General features: G+C 41.7%; 1 protein-coding gene across 1 annotated transcript in view; it reads right to left on the bottom strand.

Moving 5' to 3' along the window:
- Positions 1 to 26,058, bottom strand: part of ARHGEF28 (Rho guanine nucleotide exchange factor 28) — a 284,777-nt gene that overhangs the window by 103,484 nt on the left and 155,235 nt on the right. The window contains exons 8-9 of the mRNA XM_030322942.1: positions 16,910 to 16,965; positions 16,284 to 16,344 (exon numbers count right to left, since the gene is read on the bottom strand). Of these exons, the coding sequence (XP_030178802.1) occupies positions 16,284 to 16,344; positions 16,910 to 16,965 (117 nt within the window). The remainder of the gene's footprint in view (positions 1 to 16,283; positions 16,345 to 16,909; positions 16,966 to 26,058) is intronic.

The following is a 26,058-nucleotide window of genomic DNA, read 5'->3' as shown; positions in this document are numbered from 1 at the left end:
GTAGTATTTTTAATATCCTGATTGAAAATATGTATTAAAAAAAATTTTTTGGGGGGTGCCTGGGTGGCGCAGTCGGTTAAGCGTCCGACTTCAGCCAGGTCACGATCTCACGGTCCATGAGTTCGAGCCCCACGTCGGGCTCTGGGCTGATGGCTCAGCGCCTGGAGCCTGTTTCCGATTCTGTGTCTCCCTCTCTCTCTGCCCCTCCCCCGTTCATGCTCTGTCTCTCTCTGTCCCAAAAATAAAAAAAGTTGGAAAAAAAATTTTTTTTTAATCAGCTGTAGGTGATACACAATGTTATATTAGTTTCAGGTGTAGAAGACTGAATGAACACTCTTGTTATGCTCAGTAGGTCTACCATCTGTAGTTACCATACAAGGCTATTATAGTACCATTGACCATATTCCCTACGCCACAGAAAATAGGTAGCTTCACAAGACTTCCTGTAGCTTTTTGTTAAGTGTTTTAAAGTATCGTTGTGTTTTACTCATCACAATAGTATCTTTATTTGACAAAATAAAACAACAGTACTGGTGAGTGGACAAAGCCCACTGTTCTCCAAGGTTCCGGGCAATACTGCGGATGTACATAGATCCTTGGATGCCTCAGAGAGGTCTGCAGACCAAAGAACGGGAACGTCCACCTGTTCAGACAATCATCAAATTGAAATGAAAGTGTTGGACCAGGAGATAATATTATCTTTCTCATTTGCCATGCGTGGTTAAGTTTTAGAGCCACTTAACCAGGATCAATCCCGGGTCAACCAACTACTAGAGCTGCTCCCTTCTTGACCATCAGTGACAGATAAGAAGAAAGTCAGGACAATCCCAAGAGAAATATGATAAAGTCTTTGTAAAACACATTTCTAGTAGCTGAGATGCCAAGTAGATCCATCTTAATCTAATTTTCCCCAAAGCACAGTCCTTGGTGACCAATTACATATCACTTGATTATTGATATGAAAATTATTCTGACAATAAAATAGAACTACCCAAAAAATACATGTGAGAACCCTAACAATATTTTCTATTCTTATTTGATGCAACAATATTTTTAAAGAATGAAATTACTGCCACTGACCAGCTATATAACATTGAGTTAACACATAAAATGAAAGAGAAAATATTGTTTGCATCCCTCTATTTTTAGGCCAGTTCATTTTCTTGCTCACCAAAGAACTCCCAAATGTGGGTCATTTATCATGTTTCCTGGAGTACTCAACTTTGTCCCCTGTTATACCAATATGACTGCATTAAATCAATTCAAGATGTTATTTATATCTCGTTCACATTCAATGGCTTAAATTCTTTGCTTTCTCTGGGTGATTCCAACTGCAGGTGGAGGAATTCAATGGTAGGTCCCCCAAGGGCCACTTTCTCACCCGCTATCATACAACTATTATGATGCCAGGGTGTGAATGATTTCATCAGCCTTACTGTGCCTCCTGTAATTAAAAAATCCTTTGTTTAGAAAATTACCTCCACTGGGTGACAAACATGCAGGGCAGATGCTGCTGAAGTTTTGGCTCTCTGCAAGACCCACAGAGAAGGGAAGCTTCCCTTCATTCTCCTCATGTCATGATGGCATGCCACCTACCTTTCAATCTTGGTAAAATTAATCTTCCTCAGAGGGTATTTATATTTTGATTTGAATTATAATATTTGTACAATTTTCTCATCCTCCAATAAGCCCCAAAATTCCTGGAGTGCAAGAGCTGTGTCATACCCATTTTTTTTTTTATTTTTTTAACGTTTATTTATTATTGAGAAATAGAGACAGAGCATGAGCATGGGAGGGGCAGAGAGAGAGGGAGACACAGAATCTGAAACAGGATCCAGGCCCTGGGCTGTCAGCACAGAGCCCGACGCGGGGCTCGAACTCACGGACCGCGAGATCATGACCTGAGCCAAAGTGGGACGCTTAACCGACTGAGCCACCCAGGCGCCCTGTGTCATACTCATATTCTTAAGCAGTCAGATGCTGAAAAGAAAAAACCATGGGTTTGGGGAGCCATTATGTATCTAGGCTTAGACAGTGGCTCTGTCACTTATTTAGCAACCCTAACCAAGTTACTTTCCGACCCTCACTTGTTTCATACAAAAGGAGGTCATAACATCCATACTACAAAGAGTTGTGAGAATCAAATGGGGCAATAGTAAAGAACTTAAGTTTTCATTACGTTCTCTTAAGTATTAAATAAAGTTTCCCTTTCGCTGTATTTCTCTTCTACATTAGAGACACTGAAGTATTCTTATGTTTACCTCCGGAGTGATAGCTTTTTCTAAACTGAGACATGCCAGCGTACCTGGCTAGCTCAGCCAGCAGAGCATTTAGACTCTTAAGGTGAGACACGCTAATGTGCAAAGAAGTTCCCAGACAATCATACCAAGACTGAAAGAGAAGGAAGATTTTTTTTTCCTATTATGCTCCATTGTCTAACAACCAGAGACCACAGTTTCTAACACTGTTAGACAGCATTCTGGGGGAAAGTCATTAAAAAACACAAAGAACTGGAGGCAAAAACCCCTAATGTCAGGACAAGCCTACCCTGGCTCACTTCAGCCAGAAGAGGCAATGTAATGGAGGCTGGGATGGTCAGAATCTTCCTCAAAATCCTTTAGAAGGCACCGTGTCATCTGTTGGAGTTCAACACAAGCAGTTCTTTGTGGAGAACATTGTGACTCTGGTTATGCACCAAGTGAAATGCTTGGCTCTTACTGGGAGGCCACGCTATACAGAAAATAAGGATCTTTAAAAGCACAGCTCCTATCCATGGGCTCAAGATGTGCTCTGAGAAGGACAGTGGGCACAGTACATTCACATCGGCAGTGTCACACTCAGGGACATGGCATCATGAGTGGAGCCAGCCAGACGTTTGAATTACAATTTTTCTCTCTACTTCTGCATTGTGTATAAACAGAGCCCATAAAATTGATTTCCTATAAAACAGACATCAACGGGGAGCATGGGACAAACACTGTTACCATAAATTAGAATTCTAGGAAGCCACCATTTCCTAAAGCCATCTTATTTTATACATAAGAGTACTTTTTATTTCTTACCTACCTTAATTACCTTGACTTACTTGAGTAAAAAACCCGCATGCCCTTTCAAAAGCTTTTTTATCACCGTACTAAGGGGAAAAACTGGGTATACCCTAGAAATCCATCAGGATGACATTACTTGTATTATGACAATATCCACATATAGTGTAAGAAGAAAATATCCAGAACATTTAGGACAGGAAAGCACATTTCTACATGAAGCAACATATTCAAGAATTACCATGTCAGGGGCACCTGGGTGGCTCAGTCGGTTAGTGTCTGATTCTTGGTTTTGGCTCAGGTCATGATCTCAGAGTCGTTGAGATCAAGTCCAGGTTGGGCTCTGTGATGACAGCATGGAGGCTGCTTAGAATTCTCTGTCTCCCTCCTCCCCCACTCACACACACTCTCTCAAAATAAATACAGGTTTTTTTAAACAAATAATCCAGTGAAGAAATGGGCAGAAGACATGAAGAGACACTTTTCTAAAGAAGGCATCCAGATGGCCAACAGACACATGAAAAGATGCTCAATGTCGCTCTTCATCAGGGAAATACAAATCAAAACCACACTCAGATACCACCTCACGCCGGTTAGAGTGGCTAAAATGAACAAATCAGGAGACTATAGATGCTGGAGAGGATGCGGAGAAATGGGAACCCTCTTGCACTGGTGGTGGGAACGAAAACTGGTGCAGCCACTCTGGAAAACAGTGTGGAGGTTCCTCAAAAAATTAAAAATAGAACTACCCTATGACCCAGCAATAGCACTGCTAGGAATTTACCCAAGGGATACAGGAGTGCTGATGCCTAGGGGCACTTGTACCCCAATGTTTATAGCTGCACTCTCAACAATAGCCAAATTATGGAAAGAGCCCAAATGTCCATCAAATGATGAATGTATAAAGGAGATGTGGTTTATATTTACAACAGAATAGTACTTGGTAATGACAAAGAATGAAATCTGGCCATTTGCAGCAATGTGGATGGAACTGGAGGGTATTATGCTAAATGGAATAAGTCAGACAGAGAAAAACAGCATGTTTTCACTCATATGTGGATCCTGAGAAACTTAACCGAAGACCATGGGAGAGGGGAAGGGGAAAAAAAAAAAGTTACAGAGGGAGGGAGGCAAACCATAGGAGACTCTTAAATACACAGAACAAATGGGTGGGGGGCAGGGAGGGGAAAGTGAGTGATGGGCAATGAGGAGGGCACGTGTTGGGGTGAGCACTGGGTGTTTTATAGAAGCCAATTTGACAAATTATATTTAAATAAATAAATAGGTTTTTAAACATTTTTTTTACTATTTTTTTATTTTTTAATTTACATCCAAATGAGTTAGCATATAGTACAACAATGATTTCAGGAGTAGATTCCATAGTGCCCTTTACCCATTTAGCCCATCCCCCCCACACCCCTTCCAGTAACCCTCTGTTTGCTTTCCATATTTATGAGTCTCTTCTGTTTTGTCCCCCTCCCTGTTTTTATATTATTTTTGTGTCCCTTCCCTTATGTTCATCTGCTTTGTCTCTTCAAGTCCTCATATGAGTGAAGTCATATGATGTTTGTCTTTCTCTAATTTCACTTAGCATAATACCCTCCAGTTCCATCCACATAGTTGCAAATGACAAGATTTCATTCTTTTTGGTAGCCAAGCAATAGTCCATTGTATACATATACCACATCTTCTTTATCCATTCATCCATCGATGGACATTTGGGCTCTTTCCATACTTTGGCTATTGTTGATAGTGCTATCAACATTGGGGTGCATGTGTCCCTTCGAAACAGCACTTGTTGGGATGAGAAATGGGTGTTTTATAGAAGCCAATTTAACAATAAATTATATTTAAATGAATACATACATACATACATTTTTTTAAAAAAAGAATTATATTGTCAATGCTTCCCCTAGCAGTTAATAAGGCTAAAATGATCAATTTCTATCCAGATGATACTCTTAAGGAAAAAAAAAAAGACTCTTGGTGGATCTACTTTTGTTTTAGACCTTGAAATCCTTGGCATAACCTCAAAGGAAAAAAGTATGAGCACTTGGTTTTTCTGAACAATGAATTATGAGGAATTTTGACTCTATTATGGAGATGCAGCTGTGGACACTGGATGTGAGAGGTCCTAGGGGTGGGAAAAGCAAGGATATGAGCCACGAGGCTGGACAGAGCAAGGGTGGACAGATAGTCAAGTTTCTTGTCATAGCCTCAGGACAAAGGGATCCTTCATGATAGAAAGAGCCACGACACTTAGGGAGAGCGACATCTACATTTTAGGTTTTTTCTGATAATTTTCCAATTCCAATTTTCCCAAATCTTCCCCAAAAAGTTTCTTATGTGCCACAAACTTATTTACAAACCTACTTTTTAAAGTCAATTTTAACATTCAAAGTTCAACTTATTCTTCTATGGACTTTTATATGATTATTTGCATGTCCAAAAGTTAACTAGGAGATATAAAATGGGCAAAAAACTTAAACAATTAGTTCTAATGTAAACTTAAATCTATCCATGCCATAGTTCTAAAGCTAAAATTCCCACAAAACAGAATGGAGAATCCTAGTTTTAAATAAAGGGTGGCTCATCTTACATATGCTAACTAGAGTATTGTTACTTCTAGGCCCTGTCAACTGAAAGAGTAAGGAGATACCTACATGTGTGCCCTAACGTATGCATACACATTTATCTACAAATATTTCTATAAGCAACTATGCGTGTCCATGTTAACTAATCATGAGTACATACTGATGTGTCCAACTCTAATTCATTAGCACAAAGATCATTCTAGCCTCCTCTCCTTGGTTATCTACCAACTCCCACTCCAACATAACAATCTTATCTATAATCCATTTGCTTAAATGTTCATTTCCAGGGTACTTTTACAGTGGTATAATTGTTAACCTGTATCCCCGGGACCAAAAATTCCATCACCTAGAGGACAATGTTTATGTACCGCTTCCTTTCCTTTCATCTTACAGACTCTACTCATTTCCAAAGTTATTGAGGTCTGAACTCTCCTCATCCCCTACAGTAAGGCATTTCATACATTTTTAGTACAGTTAAATGGTTTTGTCACATTCTGTCTCCATCATAGGATCCTCCAACTTAATTTTTTTATTTGCCCATATTAAAGTTCACTCTGTATGCCATTAAGTTCTCTGAGTTTTAACAAATTCAGTGTCATGTATCCACCATCAGAGTATCTTAAAGAGTATTTTCACTCCTCTAAAACAACAACAAAACCCCACAATGACAGAAATATGTACAAAGGACAAAGAAGCCAACTGGAAGAGTTCCTCCATTGCCAGAGTGAGACCACTTCTGAACAATAAAGCAGGACTAGATTATTACCTCAAGTATCCAATAAATATCCAAAAATCTATACTGACATAAATGATTGAATAAATAGGTAAGGAAGGGTATAAGTCCCCCAAGTAGGAGAATTCCAAATTATTTATTAGCACACAAGGATGTATACAGATGACACCCCACCCCTCAAGTATGGGCTAAACATCATGACTTCCTTCCAAAGAGTATAGTATGCAAAAAGTAGTGGGCAAGAATCATTTTACAGTGAATAAAGCTGACAAAACCCACCTCTGCCAGATAATCAAGGTCGTCATTAACAGTGAAAGTAATGACAGCATACACCAATGAGGTGATGACAATGGCATTTTGCCTCTGTGGTATTCCTCCCCAAATCCATAACCCCAATTTTAATAATGGGAAAAAATTTTAGAAAAATAACAATTGAGGGAAATTATACCTAACACTTGACCAGTACTCCTAAAACTGTCAAGATTATTAAAAACCAGGAAAGTCTGAGAAATTCTCACAGCCAAGAGGAGCCTAAGGAAACATGGTAACTAAATACAATATGGCATCCTGGATAGGATTCTGGGACACAGAAAGGAAATCAGATAAAAACTAAAGCAATCTAAATAAAGTATGGACTTTTGTCAATACTAATGCATCAATCAATTTTAAAAAGGTGTACCATAATATACGATGTTAATGGGGAAGAGGGGCGTGTGGGAACTCTCTGTACTATCTTTACAATTTTTCTGTACATCTGAAGCTATTCTAAAAAATAAAGCTTAAAACATTTTTAAAGGATGAGGTAAAGTACAGAATCTATGTTCATTAAACGTTTCTGGAATTCATGCTAAAATACTGAATCACTTACTTAATGAGATACAGAGAAGTCAAGTCATGCTTAAAACTCCGCTTTCTTGGGGCGCCTGGGTGGCACAGTCGGTTAAGCGTCCGACTTCAGCCAGGTCACGATCTCGCGGTCCGTGAGTTCGAGCCCCGCATCAGGCTCTAGGCTGATGGCTCAGAGCCTGGAGCCTGCTTCCGATTCTGTGTCTCCCTCTCTCTCTGCCCCTCCCCCGTTCATGCTCTGTCTCTCTCTGTCCCAAAAATAAACGTTGAAAAAAAAAAAAAAAAAACAAAAAAAAAACACTCCGCTTTCTTTTAAGTTATTATGTGAAGTTACCAACAGAACTAATTAAACATGAAAGATGATATCCTGAAACTAATTTTAATTTTTCATAAACAAATAGTGTCTCTTTGGAATTAAGAGGTTCCCAAGAGGTAACCCTATGGAGAGGCTCTCATGTGCAACTGAGGGTACCTCAGTGAGCCTACCTCAATCGGATCACAGAAATCTTATCCGCAGACAGATCTCAAGAGCATGGATGAAACCCAGCTAGCTTACTCACAGTTTTCTTCTCAAGTTCTAGGTATCAAAAAAAAAAAATCACAGAGTGAAGTTAAAGTTGTTTAAAATATTATAAAGACACAGATTTACTACTGGGTCTCCTATTCAATTTGTGGTTGTACCACTTCTCTGTATTTTGGCTGTATACATTCTTCCACAGGATCTCATACTGTGAAGAATAAATTCTGTTGGCTTTCTTGTTCATGTTGGAAGAAAGGGGCCATGTTTCATAAAAGGGTCCTCTCAATTAGCCACTCTGAAAGTTAAAGCAGTGTGTCCCAGTAAATTGTTAGCTTGCATGCCAGCAATACGAGCTCTTACTTAATTGCCCTGAAGTCCCTTCCAAGGGATTAGCCACTGGTACTCAATTAAAACCAAGCCTCAACTCACATAAGCACACGTACTCTGCTGTCAGGCCCAGAGCCCAGTGATTATTCTGTGAGAGCAATTTTTACATTTGACGTCTGTATACACTATACTCAAGTATTTCAACACAAGAGAAAGAAATCTATGGGTGGAATTTTAACTTTTCTTATAAAAATGTTAAGTATATTTCCAGAATATATTTCCCAGTTTTCATTTGTTTTCATGTTTTATAAATTAGTTTTACTTTCTTTAATATTTTATTTTTGCTTGAATTCTGTATCTAATCATTTGACTTAAACCATCAAAATAGAATCTTTAGGGATGGAGCCTATGGAATTTACTTATTCACTTAGTTTATTCGGAGTTGAGAATCTTATTTTGGAGAATGAAAATTTACAATTCATACGTAAATGGGAAAAAATGGTCTTTTCAACAAAGGGTGTCAGGAAAACTGGACAGCCACATGGAAAAGAATGAAAGTCGACCACTTTATTACATCATTTGAATTTAAAAATAAATTCAAAATGGATTAGGGACCTAAATGTGAGACCTGAAACCATACAAATCCTTGAAGAGAGCACAGGCAGTAATTTCTCTGACATCAGCCAAAGCAACATTTCTCTAGGTATGTCTCCTGAGGCAAGGGAAACAAAAACAAAAATAAACCATTGGGACTACATCAAAATAAAAAGTTTCTGCAGCATAAAAGAAACCATTAACAAAACTAAAAGACAGCCTACTGAATGGGAGAAAATATTTGGAAATGACATATCCAATAAAGGGTTAGTATCCAGACTATATAAAAAAACAGATGCAACTCAGTACCCAAAAAACAAACAGCACAACTTAAAAAAAAAAAAAAAAAAAAAAGAATGGGCAGAAGACATGAACAGACATTTCTCCAAAGAAGACCCAGATAGCCAACAGACACATGAAAAGATGTTCAATATCACTCATCATCACAGAAATGCATATCTAAATCAATGAGATACCACCTTACACCTATGAGATTGGGTAAAATGAAAAACACAGGAAACAACGTGTTGGCAAGAAGTGGAGAAAACGGAACCCTTGTTTACTGTTGGTGGGAATGCAACCTTGTATAGCCACTCTGGAAAAGCATGGCAGTTCCTCAAGAAATTTAAAATTGAACTACTCTATGATCCAGTAATAACACTATTGAGTACCCAAAAAATACAAAAACGCTACTTCAAAGGGATATATGTATTTCTAGTTTTATTGCAATGTTATCTACAATAGCCAAAGTACGGAAACAGCACAAGTGTCCATCAACTGATGAATGGATAAAGAAGATGGGGGGAGGGTGGGTGGGTAGAGGGTGTATAAAATAAAAAATTATTCAGCCATAAAAAAATCTTGCCATTTGCAACAACACAGAGCTAAAGAGTATAATACTAAGCAAAATAAGTCAGTCAGAGAAAGACAAATACCTTATGATCTCACACGTGGAATTTAAGAAATAAAACAAGCAAAGGAAAAAAGAGTGAGAGACCAATGAACAGATTCAACTACAGAGAACAAACTGATCACTACCAGAGGGTGGGTTGGGGGCGGGGGGGGATAGGAGATGGGGATTAAAGAATATACCTATCATGATGAAAAAATAAAATGAAAGACAGCAACGACAAAAAGAACATTTAGAATTCAGAGAAAAAAACTGCCATTTTTCCCCCTCCCTCAGTTACATTTCAGAAATTAAATTTGTTTGCGAAAAGAAAGAAATAGGTAGTTCGGTTAGTACTATAGGTACTAATGCCAAACATCAGGCATCCCTGTAAAGCCCTTATCACATGAGCGTAAACCCAATTCCCTTCATCCCCATCTGTGCACCTCAAAGTCCAATAAATGACTCTGAAAGCAAGTCACAATCACAGGATTCCTTCTTAATATTTTAAAGTGATTAATCTTTAAATGTTAACCATCTCATTTAGGTTCAAGTGATTGGGAAATTTTCTCAGTAATTTTTTTTCCCAAAGGTTTTACATTCCCCAGAGATCAATGAGGATATTGATGGTGATAATCATTGGGAGTCTGCAAACCCAGTACAAATTGGCTGCCATTAATTGCTTTTGCAATCTACTGCAATAAAAGTAGAACCACCATTTCTCCAACTCCAAAAATATGGAAAACCCAGGAAGTCAGGGGTGATTCCAGCAAAGCAGAGCTCCCCTGAGGACGTATGTCATGGTTCCCAACCTCCAGCCACAATTGAGAATCACCTGGGGAACATGTAGAACTCTTTAAGTGCAGGCTACAGTCCAGACCAAGTAAGTCAGATTTCTATGGGGATGGACACAGGTTTCAGTATAAAGCTCCAAGGTAATCCCAATGTGTAGGCTGAGTTTAGAACCGCAGGGTAACAGAGTACCTATGCAACTCTTCATCTTCATTCACTTTTATTTTCCCTTTTTTATATTTATGAGCTAATCAGCAGAGCATGAGGCTCATAATAGATTTGGGACTTTCAGTTTAACAGTTTTTGTTTTTTAATCCAAAGAAAAGCAGCATGACACTCTACACCTCCAGTAAGGTTTTAGTGTGTACATGCTTCCTAGATTATAGTATAGATTAACCTAAAACTCCCCAAATTCTTTAATTTATGGAATACATTTCTGCCAATAAATATTCCTATCGTCTAACTTAAAGAACAATGCTTTATTCACATTCCACGAGGAGAATGTGTCCAAACAGTGAAGGCACAAAGAGAACAGGCAGAACACTCATGGTAAAACACCCAAATTGAGCTTATTACATACACTCAGCGGAATTCTATTAAGTCAGTAAATTCTTCTACCAAAAACAGTGTTTAAAACCTCAACACGCATAGTTAAAAAAAAAAAATTCACTGAAATCAACAGGACTACAATGAGTCCGTTTTTACAAATAACTATGCATCCCCAATAGTCTTCCTGGGATATTTGTCCATCTAAAGCCCGAGCCCCTTTGTTTCAAAAATCAAATCACTGATAAGCTTTGGCTTGTGGTAAAGAAATGACACACCCCTCCCATCCCCAGCCTAAAAAAAAGGAATCCACAGAAGCTTCTGTAGCTTGGGGCATAGAGAGAGATGTGCCAAAAATTTCAAAACTTCTTTTTCAGAAGGTTACAAGCTCTGCTAAGCTCCCTTCTCCCTGACACTTTTTAAATATTCCTTCATGTTTCATTTAACATTCTTCAGATCTCAACATAGATACACATTTATTATTAAATAACAGCCAAGAGACAGCCAGCTTCCACTGACATGGGTGCTAGATCTTAAGATTCTACGCCATTTGGAACCATCTCAAAACTATTTTCACAAACAACTTAAAAGTGCTGTTATAACTTAGCAACCTGAATTCCATTTCTAAACTTTTAGTTAACATAAGAAACCAAAGACTAACCTGATTAGCCCTACTTATTTGGTGGTTTATGCCAAACTAACATGAATGACTATATGGCCTCCATGCATCTTACCACTGAAATCCATAGACCTGGACCTCTCCCAAATAGAGCCACAAATGAGGATCCTGTAAGAAGTTTGTATTACACCAAACATTTTGTTCTAGAGGGGCTGATCCTTTGGATCTTCCAATCATTTCCTTCCAGGTTCCCCTCGCTCACATTTTTTCCTAAGCTTCCTGTGTAAGGCCTTTGTTTCTCCTTTTGAGTATTTTCTGTAGTCATGAAAGTCTGTGCTGTCTAGGTTAGGCAATCTGAAACACCGCACTTCCTACTGTTTGTTTCTGTCTATTTCTGCTTCCTTGTCTTCACAATTGGTCTGGATGGGTTTTTTGGGGGGAGGGGGGATGGGTAATCAGGTCGGGTTTCTTTCTACACCAGCTTTGGTTCATGTGTCTCCCTGATATCCACCCCTCCCAGTCCCAACACCTACTAACTAAAAGGTTTTCTTTTTCTCATGTTACATATAAGTAACAACAGTAATAGCAATGAAGTGATACAAGAATTATTCAAGACTAATTGGGATTCGAGCCTCAGCATAAAATGAAAATCAGGTCACTCTATAAAATCAAACCACATATATTATTAAAAAAAGCCTTTTTCTTCTCACTGATAAGTACTTGTTGGCATCATCTACGATACTTTCCCTTTCATTTTAGAAAAGTAACCCATTTTTGTGTAGGAAAAAAATGTACAGAATCATTTTAAGCTACTTACTAAAATAGAGCTTACTTATGGCATATAATGTTAAATGAATAAACCAGGACACAGAATTCTGTGATTTACATGATCCCAACTATGTAAAAAAATGGATGTGTAATAAAAATACTGGTAGGAATACACCAAAGTTGAAGGGCACCTTTTCTGGGGTGGGAGAATTACAGGGGTGTTTTTCTCTTTTCCTACTTTTTATAAGCTTTCAAATTTTTCTACTGTGAGCATTTACGACTTCCATAATTTAGAAAGATTATTTTATCCACAAGTCTACTTGGCACGACATTCTATTTCAAATCTTCTCTGGCACTTCAGGAAGCCCACTCTCTGCCAGCCAGCCAAACCTGGAACAGCTTTGCTTCATGCCCAGAGATTCAAGGTCCTGGGACTGTCAAGCAAGGCCTATGATGCCAGCCAATTCCATCTCAAGCTCCCCTCCATCTCTACCTCCCTACTACCAGGTCCTATAAGGAAAGCTAAAACATGCTCACCTGGTTCTTATTTTAACAAGTCTAGCTCACCTACCCATTTTTTCCATCTAAATAGTCATATAGTATGTGACTATTACAGCTTGAGCTGTAATTTTTAAACAATCTTTGCTCAATGCAGGACATGGCTGATCAATTATTGCAGAAAAATCCATATCTGTGCGAGTGTCACCGAATCTGGTGTGACACACACAACTTCACTCACACTCTTGAGTATCCCTTGCTAGGCTAGCAGGAGTGTTCTCTTCCAGAACCTTCTATAATTCACCTGAGATACCGGCACTCTTGTTTCACAGTCTTCAAGCACAAGATTTCCACTGGAAATCTTAATTTCTAACCAGGGAGTTGTATTTTTTCAAATTCAACCTTTTAAATGTAGAGTTTGCACGACACCAACGGGTCATGCCACGTGCAACCTGGCTGGCGCAGCGATGCTTTATGCATTTTTGTTTGCAGGTGGAGCTCCAGGATGGTGGCCGAGGCTCACCATCCCCCCCGTCCCCCCACATCCCCACCACTGTCCACTTCCGTTCTCCTCAGCACAGGGCTTGCTGCGGCCCACTGCCCAGCTCCTATTTCTTTTTTTTAAAATTTTTTTTTCAACGTTTATTTATTTTTGAGACAGAGAGAGACAGAGCATGAACAGGGGAGGGGCAGAAAGAGAGGGAGACACAGAATCAGAAACAGGCTCCAGGCTCCAAGCCATCAGCCCAGAGCCTGACGCGGGGCTCGAACTCACGGACCACGAGATCGTGACCTGGCTGAAGTCGGACGCTTAACCGACTGCGCCACCCAGGTGCCCCCCAGCTCCTATTTCTTAATCCCATTCAGTCCTGTATACTTGAGCCAAATGGACCCTTTCTTTCTTCTTCATTTCTCCATTGGCCCATTTCATCTATGTTCTCTCAATCCATTTCCTCCAAATGCTCTGCCCGCTCTCTCCATTCTACCTGCCCTCAATGTGAAGGAAATACACGTTGAGAAGTTCCTCTCTTCACTCTGACAGCAACAGAATTGGATCCCAGCCCTTCAACTGAGAGCCTCCCCTTGGAGGTTCTTACAGCATCCACAGAGAGCAGGGCCATCACTCCCAAAAGTCCTCTTAGTACTACTCCCTGAGGGGCTCAGAGGCACTGGCTTGGATGAGCTAACCAGCTATTACCCACCCAAGACATCATCCCTGCAATCAACAGCCATTTTCAGTGTAGAAACTAACAGCCAGTATAATTCTTGATGCTCTGATGGCCAACGATACAATGGGAATTTCCAGGGTGATAAATTTTTAAAAATGTATATATATCAATTCCTGAGTCACAGACCATACACTCAATAGACCTATGGCTACTGGCTACCATTGCAAACAATGTAGATATAAAACATGTCCATCATCACAAAAAGTTCTACTGGAACAGCACTGCTGTAGTTTATGAGAGCATGCAAAACTAACGTCATACTATTTTGAATAATCCAAGTCAGCCAAGACATGTATCTCAACCCCACATTAATCAGCATGTCCTTGCAGACTGAGCAGAATATAAGTACATATAAAATAACACAATAGTTTGGAAGTGACCTTGGGGAAAAGCCATTTCAGATTCCAGACTCGGGCTTACCATCCAACTATTGCTCACTGCTTCCTTCCCCCTTCTGTCCCAGAAGGCTCTTTTAAAAGAGAGCCTTCTTGGCATCAAGTCAGGTGACTTTAACTGAACAAAAAGCAAACGTTAGCACAGGCACAATCATTCATGGCCCTTTTCATAACTCACTGGACTAAAGTCCAAGTTTGTCTCAAAGCATTTATTACAATCCTCCTCAGACACAACGTTGTGACTGACCAAACACACTGATGAGGTCAGACCACTACTGTCTCCTTGCCACGTGTCTTCTAACCCAGCACGTGCACCAGTGTGAGAATGGAGCCTTCAAGGCTGAAAATTAGTCTCCTCTTGCTATTGAACCCCTTTAACAGCCGACGGTCCTTCCCCACCAGCAGTGTGTTTTGGTAAACATTCTTCACAGCTAACATTCCTGGGGGCATGATGCAATTTGTAGATGAGACATCCTGTACGCGTGAGCAAGGGCTAGGATCCTGGCTTTAATGGCCTACAACAGTCATTTAAACGGAGACGTTTGCTTTCATTTCTCCTTCCTCTTCCCCTCTTCTGCAAGTCAAGCAGTACCCTTACCTTATATAGCAGCAATCTTAAAGGTGCACACACTGCTCGGAAGAATCTCAGTTTCTGTCCCAACTGCAGTAGTACCTCATTCAGGGAGACCCTGGAAACATGTCTGGCTCGCGGCCAAGCTACCAGCAGCACAGCCAACGGACGCTGACGGTACTTCCTCCTCGCCGTGTTCTACTCTTCACGCCTCCCCAACTGCTGTCACTGCTCTGCCTGTGCCTGCCAAATGTGCCAACACCCCACTGGCCTCCAGGGAGACCCCTGTGCCACTAGGCTCCCGGGCCCACCCACCTTCACCATTAAACTCAGCCTGGGCAGTGTCTCCGTTTCCCTCCCCTTCCCATCGGCCTGAGCACTTCGCCACCGGGGCCAATAGCACCTCCACTGCACCCTCACAACACTTCACACTGCTCTGCCTGTGTGCTTTCCAGGTGCGCTAACTGCCCCGGCTTTGCCGAGTCTAAAGAAGCCAACTGGGAAGGCTGGTGCGTATCTGCCTTGCACTGAGCCCCAGAGGTCTGCCCAGACCGCCCAGGGGCCGAGAGGAGACATCAGCTGAGAGCCCAGTTTATGTATGTCCCCCAGCCTCCAACTGCTTCGTCAGGCTCTAACTCAAAGCGGAACCCTGGGGTCCAGATTAGCCCTCAAGAATTGGAAGATGGCCAAGGAGATCTGGGGAGAAGCCATAGAGACTTGTGAACTAGAACTTGTGGACAGATGAGAATGTCCAGTCCCCGGGAAAAACTATATTCACCCTGCCAAGGGATCTCTTTGTGCCAAGATCCGCACCCAGTGACAAGCATCTGGTCTTTCCTGAGGCCAGGGAGAGGACCACAGGGGCTCAGCTCCGAGGGCCGCCCAAGTGAGTATCCAAATGGGAGGGTGGTAAGCTTGGATTCCGGGGCCAGGCAGAATGAAGTTAGGAGTCTCCATTCCACCACCTGCTCTCAAGGACCCCTGCATCACTTCACCTGAAGCAAGCAGAGCCTACCTCACAGAAGTAACAACATAAGCAACACAGTGTGAGTCCCGAGACAGAGTCTGGCTCAGAGTTCAACTGCTCAGGAAAAGCCTTCATGGCTTTGTCTTCATTTGTTTTTTAAAGGATCATAAGTGGATATTATTCAACCTCTCAACTCCTAATATTAGAACTGTTGCTGCAAGGAAAATTTACGTCCATCGTGTTCGCAAACTAGCCACAGCTCCCAGGAAGGAAGATTTCGTTTTGTCCCGTGCATACCCAGGACTGGCATACTCCTGTGAGTACAGGTGAAAGTGGCATTTCAGAACATACCCGCGTCTAGACTGTCCTGGTCTTCGTGTTCCTTCGGTTGAACCACCGGGCTTTCCACACACTGGAAAATATCGATAAAGTCAGGGATGTTAAAAAATTACTTAATGTGCCACAATTCTGTTCATGTGTATCATCTCAGAAAAAAAAAAAAAATCAAGACGTGTCACGTGTATCATGGCACATCAACAGGAAGCTAGTCTTGGACTTAATTAGCATTATGGAAGAGCTGCCTTAAGGAAAGGACCGGGCCCTACGCTGAAGCACACCTGACCACTCCCCACAGGGGATTTTACTCCCGGAGGCTGGCTCTCAGGTCCAGTTGTCACATTGCTGGCAAACCTCCATAGCTCTCAGTCTTCAAGGAAAAACTTGTTTTGGAAAATGTACATACAACGGTCCTGCACAGACAACTGCGACCCAGAAAGACAGCCAGCTTTGGTCATCAAGAGACTGCAAAGGAAACTGAATTGCAAGTTACTCTGCATGTGACTTGGGGCATGCCCCTGGGGCTTTACTTGTTTTCAGATTTGGTTCTTTTAAAATGTTTTGTCACCGCTGGACCTTCCCTTCTAATTCAGCTGTGGAGAAAACGTGGAAAGGAGAAAGGAGGGGAGGAGACCCGTTACCTTTACATCGTCTTCCTTTTCCGGTGATGATCCGCCAGACACCAAATTCTTAATCTCTGCAAAAGGAATAATCCTCATCAGGATCAGCCAGTGGGAGCTTTCATTAAAAGACAACGAAGGAGGGGCGCCTGGGTGGCGCAGTCGGTTAAGCGTCCGACTTCAGCCAGGTCACGATCTTGCGGTCCGTGAGTTCGAGCCCCGCGTCGGGCTCTGGGCTGATGGCTCAGAGCCTGGAGCCTGTTTCCGGTTCTGTGTCTCCCTCTCTCTCTGCCCCTCCCCCGTTCATGCTCTGTCTCTCTCTGTCCCAAAAATAAATAAACGTTGAAAAAAAAAAAAAAAAAAAAAAAAGACAACGAAGGAAACAAAAACTAGATGACTAGATATAATTGCGTAGCCCAGGAACTCTCCGTGTGGAGCTAGGTTTTTAGATGAAGCTTCTTAAAAATCACCTCTCCACCGAGCAGAGTATCTGACAGCCCAACTACCACACTCTGGTAGTTTTTATGTGGACCAAGAGGCAAACAAGCCCCGGACCTCCTGCAGGAAATCCTGAGGGAAAAAAAAAAAACCACCATTAAATAAACAAATGCCCTGGCTTCAGAAGGAAGGCGGCTCACACAGCGAAGGCTCTTCAAAATAGCCCGGATTCTAAGGACATGACGAGTACCTACCTGAGGAAATCCCACGTCTAGTTCCTCAAATACCACACATTTTATGTTTCAAAAGAGCCTAATTCATTCCAGATGAGCTGTGGCCTTTCCTCAGGCATCCTTAAAAGCCCACAGTGCTAGCAAAACCCTTGCGCTCCCACCACAGATGATGCCAGGCTGAGCACGGACAGGCCACAGGCACACTGAGCGCCCTCTTTCTGAATAAAGGCTTTCCTGGAAATATGAGTGGTCGGGATGTTCTGGGCTAAACGGGAAGGCTTATTTACGGGGTATTTTTCTCTGGGTGCTCACTGGTTCTCTTCCCACTCAGTTGCCCATAAACAAGAGTCACTGTTGTTGACATGTAACCACCAAAAGCAGGCTGGGGCCTGGGGAAAATAAGTGTTGGACACTCTTACTAAGGGCAGATGGCTAAGAATCTTTACCACCAATTGTATTAACATACAACAGCGTGGGCCCCCGGCCTCCCCTGAACCCTCCCTCAGCTGCCCTGCCACCATGGCCGGCCCCAACGCTGATTCTGAGGAAACCCCCCTGATTTAACTAGCTATTTGCCACTCCACTTAGCCATTCCTATTAATTGAAGTCACCTGAGGCTCCAGACCTCCAGGAGTATTTACGCAAGCTCTTCTTACTGCCAGGCACCAAAGCTAGGAGTTTCATTCATGTTTTTGCTTAGACACAGTAGACTGCACTTCCTAAAAAATTACAATAGGTCAAGGACAGAGCAGTCAACTCTCTCACTGTCATGATGGGTTTTTTTTTAATTTGCTAACATAAACCTTGGGTTTACTAACAAGTCAGGAGATATTTATGTCCCCCAATAGTTTACTGTCCTTGCATTCATAATCCTTACAAGACCTATAATGAAAAATGCTAAGATAACAGCTTCAATTTCACGTGGTCATGCCAAATGACCTCAGCAGGGGTGAGGGACACTCGGACACCCAGCCTGAGCAGCTTCTGTTCTCTGGATCCCTACCTACCTTTAAATGCAGAGCCCACACGGGGCCTCCAGGTGGCAGCAGAGTAGCGTCTGCGGAACATGGTCAGAGCTAGGAACGCCAAAAGGAGCCAATTTCACCCTTTAAAAGCCCGCTGCTCAAGTGCCGAAATTCAAAACACTAACATAAAGCTTTCTGTCCTGTTACACAGATGCATAAATTGATGCGAAATTTGGCTAGGTGGGGGAAAATCGCAGCATGTTAAACAAGGGGAAGAGTCCGAGAACCAAAGTTTCAACAGACACTTGTGCATAGACTCCAAGAGAATCACACACGTTTTTCTTTTGGCACTAGAAAATATTCCTTTAAAGCCATTTCAGACCATATGCTCTTAAATTAGCATTCCGCATTTCTAAACAATTGTGTACCTACAGCAGTGATTAAAAGGGGCAGCACACATTTTATTCAAGATTGTGCTAATGAAGAAGGCCCTAGCGCCTGGTAAAACCCAACCTGCAATAACAAAAGATGTGCCACCCTGATCGTATGTTCAGATTCCAGCTTCCTGCCACTCTCCAAATTCCAGGCTTTGCACACCGTCAGCCTACAGTTTTCTGTATAATCTGTGGCATTTTTCTTCTGTTTCAGACACAATCTAATCTCATTAATGCAAAAACCACAAACTATATCAAAAGGGGCACGTCTTTTTAAAATTTGTACTTCGTCACTTTAAAAATAACTTTCAGAGTTATAAAACCTTTATCCAAACACCATTACAAATATTTGTGACAGTGTATAGATTCAGGATAATAATGTATCATTAATTAATCTAGGACTATACACAACTTCATCCTAGAGCTTTTCAAGAAGTTGGCACTCATTCTACTGGAGTTTAATCATATTGTTCCAGGAAAGTCTCTGCTAAATTACCAGGATCCTTTTACACGTACTCCCCTGTACCATCAATTGCACAGGGCAATCAAACCAGTTATTGCTATAGCAACCTCCAGCAGATAATGATATCAGTAACTTCGAACTATGCTGTTTTAAAGGCCTATTCATCTTGCCTTCCCGGCCCACCCAGAAGGATTATCCCCTCTAAACCTGATTTACCAAACTTAATAAACATGTTTTCTTACTTCCAAACTATAATGGAAGAAATAATCTCTGATAGTCATGTTCACCAGCGACACTATGCAGGCAAACACGGTTTTCACAAAACAGGGCTAAGGAGCTCTAAGATTACTAGCAGTGTTTTGTTAAGAAAGAGATGAGCCTAACAGATCTCGACTCTGTGTTAAGTCTTACTGTCCCCTTTTGAAAAATGGGAGCCCAGAGGGTACATTCAAGCAAAGCAAAAGCTTACACTGAAAATACAAGATGATGAGTCTTCTCCTTTAACTACCCTTTGCTGCGCCTCCTCCCAAGAAGGAAGCAAAAAAAAAAAAAAAAAAAAAAAAAAAAGTCCTGATCAGAGCCACCCAGCCAACTACTGCTGTTCATCCCTGGTTCAGGTTCCGCTGTCTACAACCAAGTCAGTAACTGGGTTAGATTTGCAAGGCATCATCAAAAGTACAATTGGAAAATACAGGTCATGCTCTCAGCTTGCAATCCCTCCTCCACAAAGGTCCAAAGGAATTCAGAGTGGTTCAGAGTCTTTGAATGGATCCTATTCTCCCAACAGACTGAGTTCTAGGGAGGTTGGGTCCAAATTGATTTGGGCCCAACATTTGAATCCCCAATGCCAAGCAGAGTGCCTAGCATATTAAAGGCACTGAATAAATGCTTCTCTCCTCCACCGAAATCTGGTGGCCCGAAAGAGCTAATGAGATGTAGTGGATCATGAGGCAAACTGTAGGTCAGGACTGGGAAGGGAAAGTGGTTCACTTGTTTGAAATACAAATTCAAACACTTTCAAAACCATCACTGTTGACTGCAACTTCTAACCTGCCAGACTGATCAGACGGATGAATGCTTTTCCCTTGGCTTCCTCCCACCCCTCCAGCTAAGTCCAAAAGTCACCCTTTCACTTCCAGTCACGCACTGGTGTTTCCCTTATATAACAACATCACTTCCATGTATCACTTTAATGTTTTACCCTAGTGTGCATGTCTGATTCGCAAATGCCAGAGAACTAAAATGGCGAAATGAACAAATCTGAGAAGCCTTCCTTAAGAAGCCTTAATTTGGAGACCATTTAACACTGTGACCTCTTGTTTCACCATCCCAATTATTCCATTTTTTCCCAAAAGTGGGAATACTAGGAAAAACTATCTTTTGGACTTCCCAATACAAATATGGACTGGGAGAGAGGATAAGGCACTTATCTACAGAAATACCAGCATGAGCCCCATTCTTCTAGGAGCCTTAACAGTCCATTCAAGTCCACAACATTAGCTGGATCACTGGCTGAGACACACGATCAGCCGGGGAGAGGACATCAAGGTGAGAGAAGAGATTCTTGCCCTAAAGCAATTCCAAATGTAGGGTTGTTTTACAATATATGTGTGCTCTGCGTCCTTTCAAAAAGACTTTAAGACATCTTTTTCAAAATGTTTTCAAATTACTTAAGACACTTTTTTGGACCACCAAAGTAATTTAAACATTTTGTAAATATCAAAAGAAATAATAAAACCATTGTTAATGTTTTAGTATACACTTCTTCCCCTACAGAAGTACCTTTCAACAGCTTTAAGGTAAAATATCATACTAATCACCCATTTAAAGCATATAATTATTTCTGACATATTCGGAGGTGTGCAATCATCACAATTTGTGAACATTTTCATTACGCCCAGTAAGAAGCCCTATACCCATTAGCACTCAAGGCCCATTTCTCCCTAACTGCCTGCATTCCTACCCCAGCCAAAGGCAACCACTAATCTTCATTCTTTCTTAATGGATTTGTCTGTTCTGGATATGTCCTATTTTTAAGGTTCGTTCATGTTGTCATGTACCAGTAGCCCATCCCTTTTTATTGCCAAACGCCATTCAATCGTGTGGATGGACCACATTTTGTATATTCGCTCCGAAACTGATATTCGGGTTTGTTCCCATTTTTTGGCAATTACAAATAAGGCTCCTATGAACACCTGCACATACATTTTATTATGGAGATGTAGGTTTTCATTCTGCTTGAGGATGTATCTAGGAGTGTAATTGCTGGGTCATGTGGTAACTATGCTTAATATATATGTCTTTACGATATAGTTTTGGGTGGGTTTTGTGGTTTTTTTCTTTTTTTAGATCTCCAGTGTGCATCGTCCACTGTCCATAAAATTTCAAAGAATGAAGAACTTGGTCATGGGTATTAAAAAAAAAAAAAAAGATACCCTCAGCCCAAAATTTTAGTTACAAACATCTAGTAAGCAGAAGCTTTCAATCATTCCATCTCCAACTGAGGTCAGGAAATAATTTTTCTGATTTACTCAACTGCTTGAATAAAATGAGGCAAGTCATATTTGAAAGGTATAAATGACATTCGGTTTTGTCTTGTGAATTACTCTTGTGTCCCTCTGGCTTCCCACTTAGATTCTAGTTCAACTTGGGAAAGAAACTCTTTAGCTATAGGGTTTCAACTTAAGCTTATTTCAATTGTATTAGACTCCTAATACAAGTAAGCTCAGTTCATGCAAGTCCTTGCCGCTAGCCTGCCAATCTAACCCAGATGGAGCCAGTGTCCGTGGCACATCTCAACGGAAGTTGTTACATCTAGGTGAGTTCTGAAGAATCGGAAATTCTTTCCAGCTCACACTGCTACTCTTTAATTCTGTAATCATTTGGAGAGGCAAGGAGAAGAATTTTTCCTTACATGTGAGAAAAAACTAGAATAATAATAATAATAATAATAATAACAACAAACAAAAGGAACATCATATCAGGTTGATATCCTATTTTTATCCCTGGTCCTCTAATGATGAAACCCATTCTCTTCTGTGGGGAGGAGAAAGTAGATGGGCAAGGCCAGTCTCTAAAGAAAGTACAGAAAAAGCTGAGCTATTCTTTAAGATGAAATGAACAATTTCAAATCACTTCCTCGGGCTGGAAAGTACATTCTCTGGGTATGATTTGTAACGGTCTTCAAAAAGCCTAAATATTTGACTTCAGGTGAAAAACCCTGATCAAGTCCTTGGAGGGATACTCCACACTAGGGTTAAGGTAACAACTCTGTGTCCAACTGAGTAACCAATCCCCACAGAACAGCCTCCTTAACTGCGGCCCTGAAACCCCTATACCTCAGTTCCCAGCCATCCTGGCTTAAAGGACCTGCGTCTTGACAAACCTTGGAACTGTATTCAACACTTCTAAAAAGACATTCGGTTACAGTATTTAAAATGAAGACTCTTGGAAGGGAAACCGTGCACACATAAAAGCCCCCTTGTTTGCCCAGTAACTCACCGCAAGTATTCCAATAAGGAGGCTCCCCCACCCAGCTCCCTCTTCACCTTTCACTCACCCAGAGCACAGAGGGAAGGGCTGCAACCTCATCTAAGGAACTCTCAGATGAAAGAGCTGCTTACCTCGTTACTCTGACAGGAAGAGCTGTGTCCTGATATCCCAACACGTGCATGACTGCCACTAACGCCACCCTAGCCCAGCTTATAACTTGCACTTGTAACAAGCTAGCATTGCTATGCACTGGCAGTGGCTAAGCATCTGTGGTCAGACACTGGTCCAGGGACTCTACCTGTATTTTCTCATTTAAGCCGGATGATGAAGTATTAAATGATACCCCCAGCTGCACCATGTGGCGCAAAAGAAAACACAGCTCAATAACCTGCAGAATGTTCAGAAGCCAGATCATGGTGGGGCTGAGGTTTCAGCAGAGTCTGCCTGTAGTTGGTGTGTGTCATCAAGATGTGCCTGTGCCTGTGGGTCATAAATCCTTGGAAGGACTTTATGAGACAGGTCAGCCATGTGGAAGAGAGCTGATTTCAAGGCAATGCTTTCAATTCTACACGTTTCCATTACACAAACGCTGGAGAGAACTCTCCATCGGCAGCCCAAGGATGAAATAGTTAAGTGTTCCATTATATCAGGGTAGTGGCTATTGGATAGTGGGACAGGTAAGAGAATTTACGTGCCACACTTCTGACTGCCTGATCAAGTATCACGTCAGACAAGTTATGTGACCCCTCTGTGCTGCTACTTTCTCGTGTATACAACTGAACAAATATACTCCTGACTCCTAGCAATGTCCCTCTCAGTGATCACTGGAATGCACAAATTGTGGTCAGTGCACAGCCGCGTCCCCAGCACCTAGAACAGGGTCTGGCACTCAACAAATATTGGCGTGCAATTATATACAAGTAAACTGCTTGAGATAGGGTTTTCTCTCTGCCTTTTTAGCTACTGCTATGTCACCAGTGCTTAGAACACTGCCTGCCATAAAGTGAACACTCAAATGTTTACAGAATGAGTAAGTACATGAGCCTGCAGGGCTCACATCTGCCTGCCTAGACAGTGCCTTGTGTTTGGATCCATAGCCTCTCCCACCTTTGTCGCGGGGTCATGAAGAGGAAACCTCTCCGCCCTGCTGTGAACTGCTGTTTCAGCCTGCAGGAAAAGATTCTGCCTTCTGTCCTTTGTGATGAGAACTCAAGCTCCAGTCCCGACTCCCCAGTTCCTTGTTAATGAAAACGTGGAACATAATTAATGGAGAGAAGCCAACAAAGTAAGGGACTATTTAACACAGAAGTCAAGACAGTTAGCAAATCACATAGGGTTTTGTTTTTAAACTACAGAATATAAAAGAAAATGGAGTCATATAGTGGTCAGTGATATTACAATGGTTCTGTTTGCTGTCTATGCCCCACAGACGCTAAGCAGCATCAACCTGCCAAACAACATCAGAAAGTACAGCGTGGGGGGCGGGGGGCGGGGGGAGGGGGTGGCAAGGCACAGGTGTTCTCAATATTCAACATGCCAAGACGAGTTTTAAAAACACCTCCCTTACCCAGCTCCCAGTGGGAGCATTACCGTACTAATGGATGGAGAGGATCCATGTGACTGATAGTGAAAGGGAAGGAAATACAGTCCAGAAAGGGCAGGAATGGTAGAAATGAGGAAGGGCAACATCCCTCAAGTTCCTTCCACAGACCATCTCCATGAGATGGTGTAAGCACCGTTAAAAGGGGATTCTTGGCATGAACCACTTGGAGAACTATCGAATAAGGTCACCCGGGGGTCTTGACTGCAACAAGTTAACTAGAAGCTGAAAAACATTTAATGTACTCTCAATCTCCAGAATGAATGAAGGTCTGTTACAGTGCATTTTTTGACCTATTTGGTCCAAGAATCCTGATTTATCAAAGCATCTCCCAACATGGGTGTTTTGTACAACACTCCTTGGGAAATCCTAGCATAGGAGATCAAACAAGGACGAAGGCGGCAAGGGACAAAACAGTGTCAGTTGGTAGATTAATAAATACTGATCATTAGCATATTCATCTCAGCATATTAAAAATGAGAAGGCTTTTTATTTAGTTCATTTCGAATAACATCCCATCCTGCTGGGAGTACGATTACAATCATGAAACTATGGAAACATAATTGGCTCAAAGACAATGATGACACCATTTATTACACTAACAGAGACTGCAAAGCTGATCTCCGGCATAACATTGCCATCTTTTAATCAATGGCAGCTACAGATACAAGCTCGGAGCCTCCCACTCCACCCACTGTCCCAGGAGGAACAGAAAAACATAACCTCTTAAGAATCTCCTAGTAGACCACAAAGGAAAGGTTTGCTTTTGGGGTTTAAAGAAGAAGGAAAAGAAGCATACTTTTACATTCACAATGTTTCCTTCTTCCGGTTGAGTGGTCTACAGGTTCAAGAATGGACAAAAACTAATGGAATATTTCCACTTTCATTGAATACTGCTCTCTGCTGGAGCGTGCAGTTTCTAATAGGTCCTCCAAGCATATGCAAATCAAAGCATTGCCTAGAAGGTCTATACACGACACACACGAATTTTTTGGAGTTGGAGCGCTTGAGTTTCTGTCCAAATTATTTTGCTTATTGGTTGGAGGACCTCAGGTACCTTACCTCGGCTGCTCCTAGACCCATTAAACTCAACCTATATACAAAGGAGTAACTTTTTGCTTTGTCATGAAGCTGCTTCCTGTAATGTATAACCCAGTTAGGAACACAGACCTTCCCGTAAGGTCTAACCCAGTTAGGGACTGGAGGAATCAACTTCCTCTCTCACTGCTGACACCCACCTGATATCCTACACCCTTAGGGCAGTATCTGTCCCCACCTCTCCACTATCATCACACTGCTGTGGTGCAGACCCTCCTCTGTATTACTTACAGCAGCGACCACCCCTGCCTCCAACCCCTCCAACCCATTCTTGACATTCTCACAGAGTGACCTTTTGAAAATAATAATCTCATTTGCTTGAAACAGCTCTCACAGCTGTCAGGGTGGAGATTCCAGTTCCTCGCCTTGTGTATAAGCCATATTGCTATGCCTCCCTCTCAAGCCTGTGTCACTGGCACCACACACACACACACACACACAAACACA

Source organism: Lynx canadensis, chromosome A1, assembly GCF_007474595.2.
Source record: "Lynx canadensis isolate LIC74 chromosome A1, mLynCan4.pri.v2, whole genome shotgun sequence".
NCBI lineage: Eukaryota > Metazoa > Chordata > Mammalia > Carnivora > Felidae > Lynx > Lynx canadensis.
This window is presented reverse-complemented; position numbering and strand designations above follow the sequence as displayed.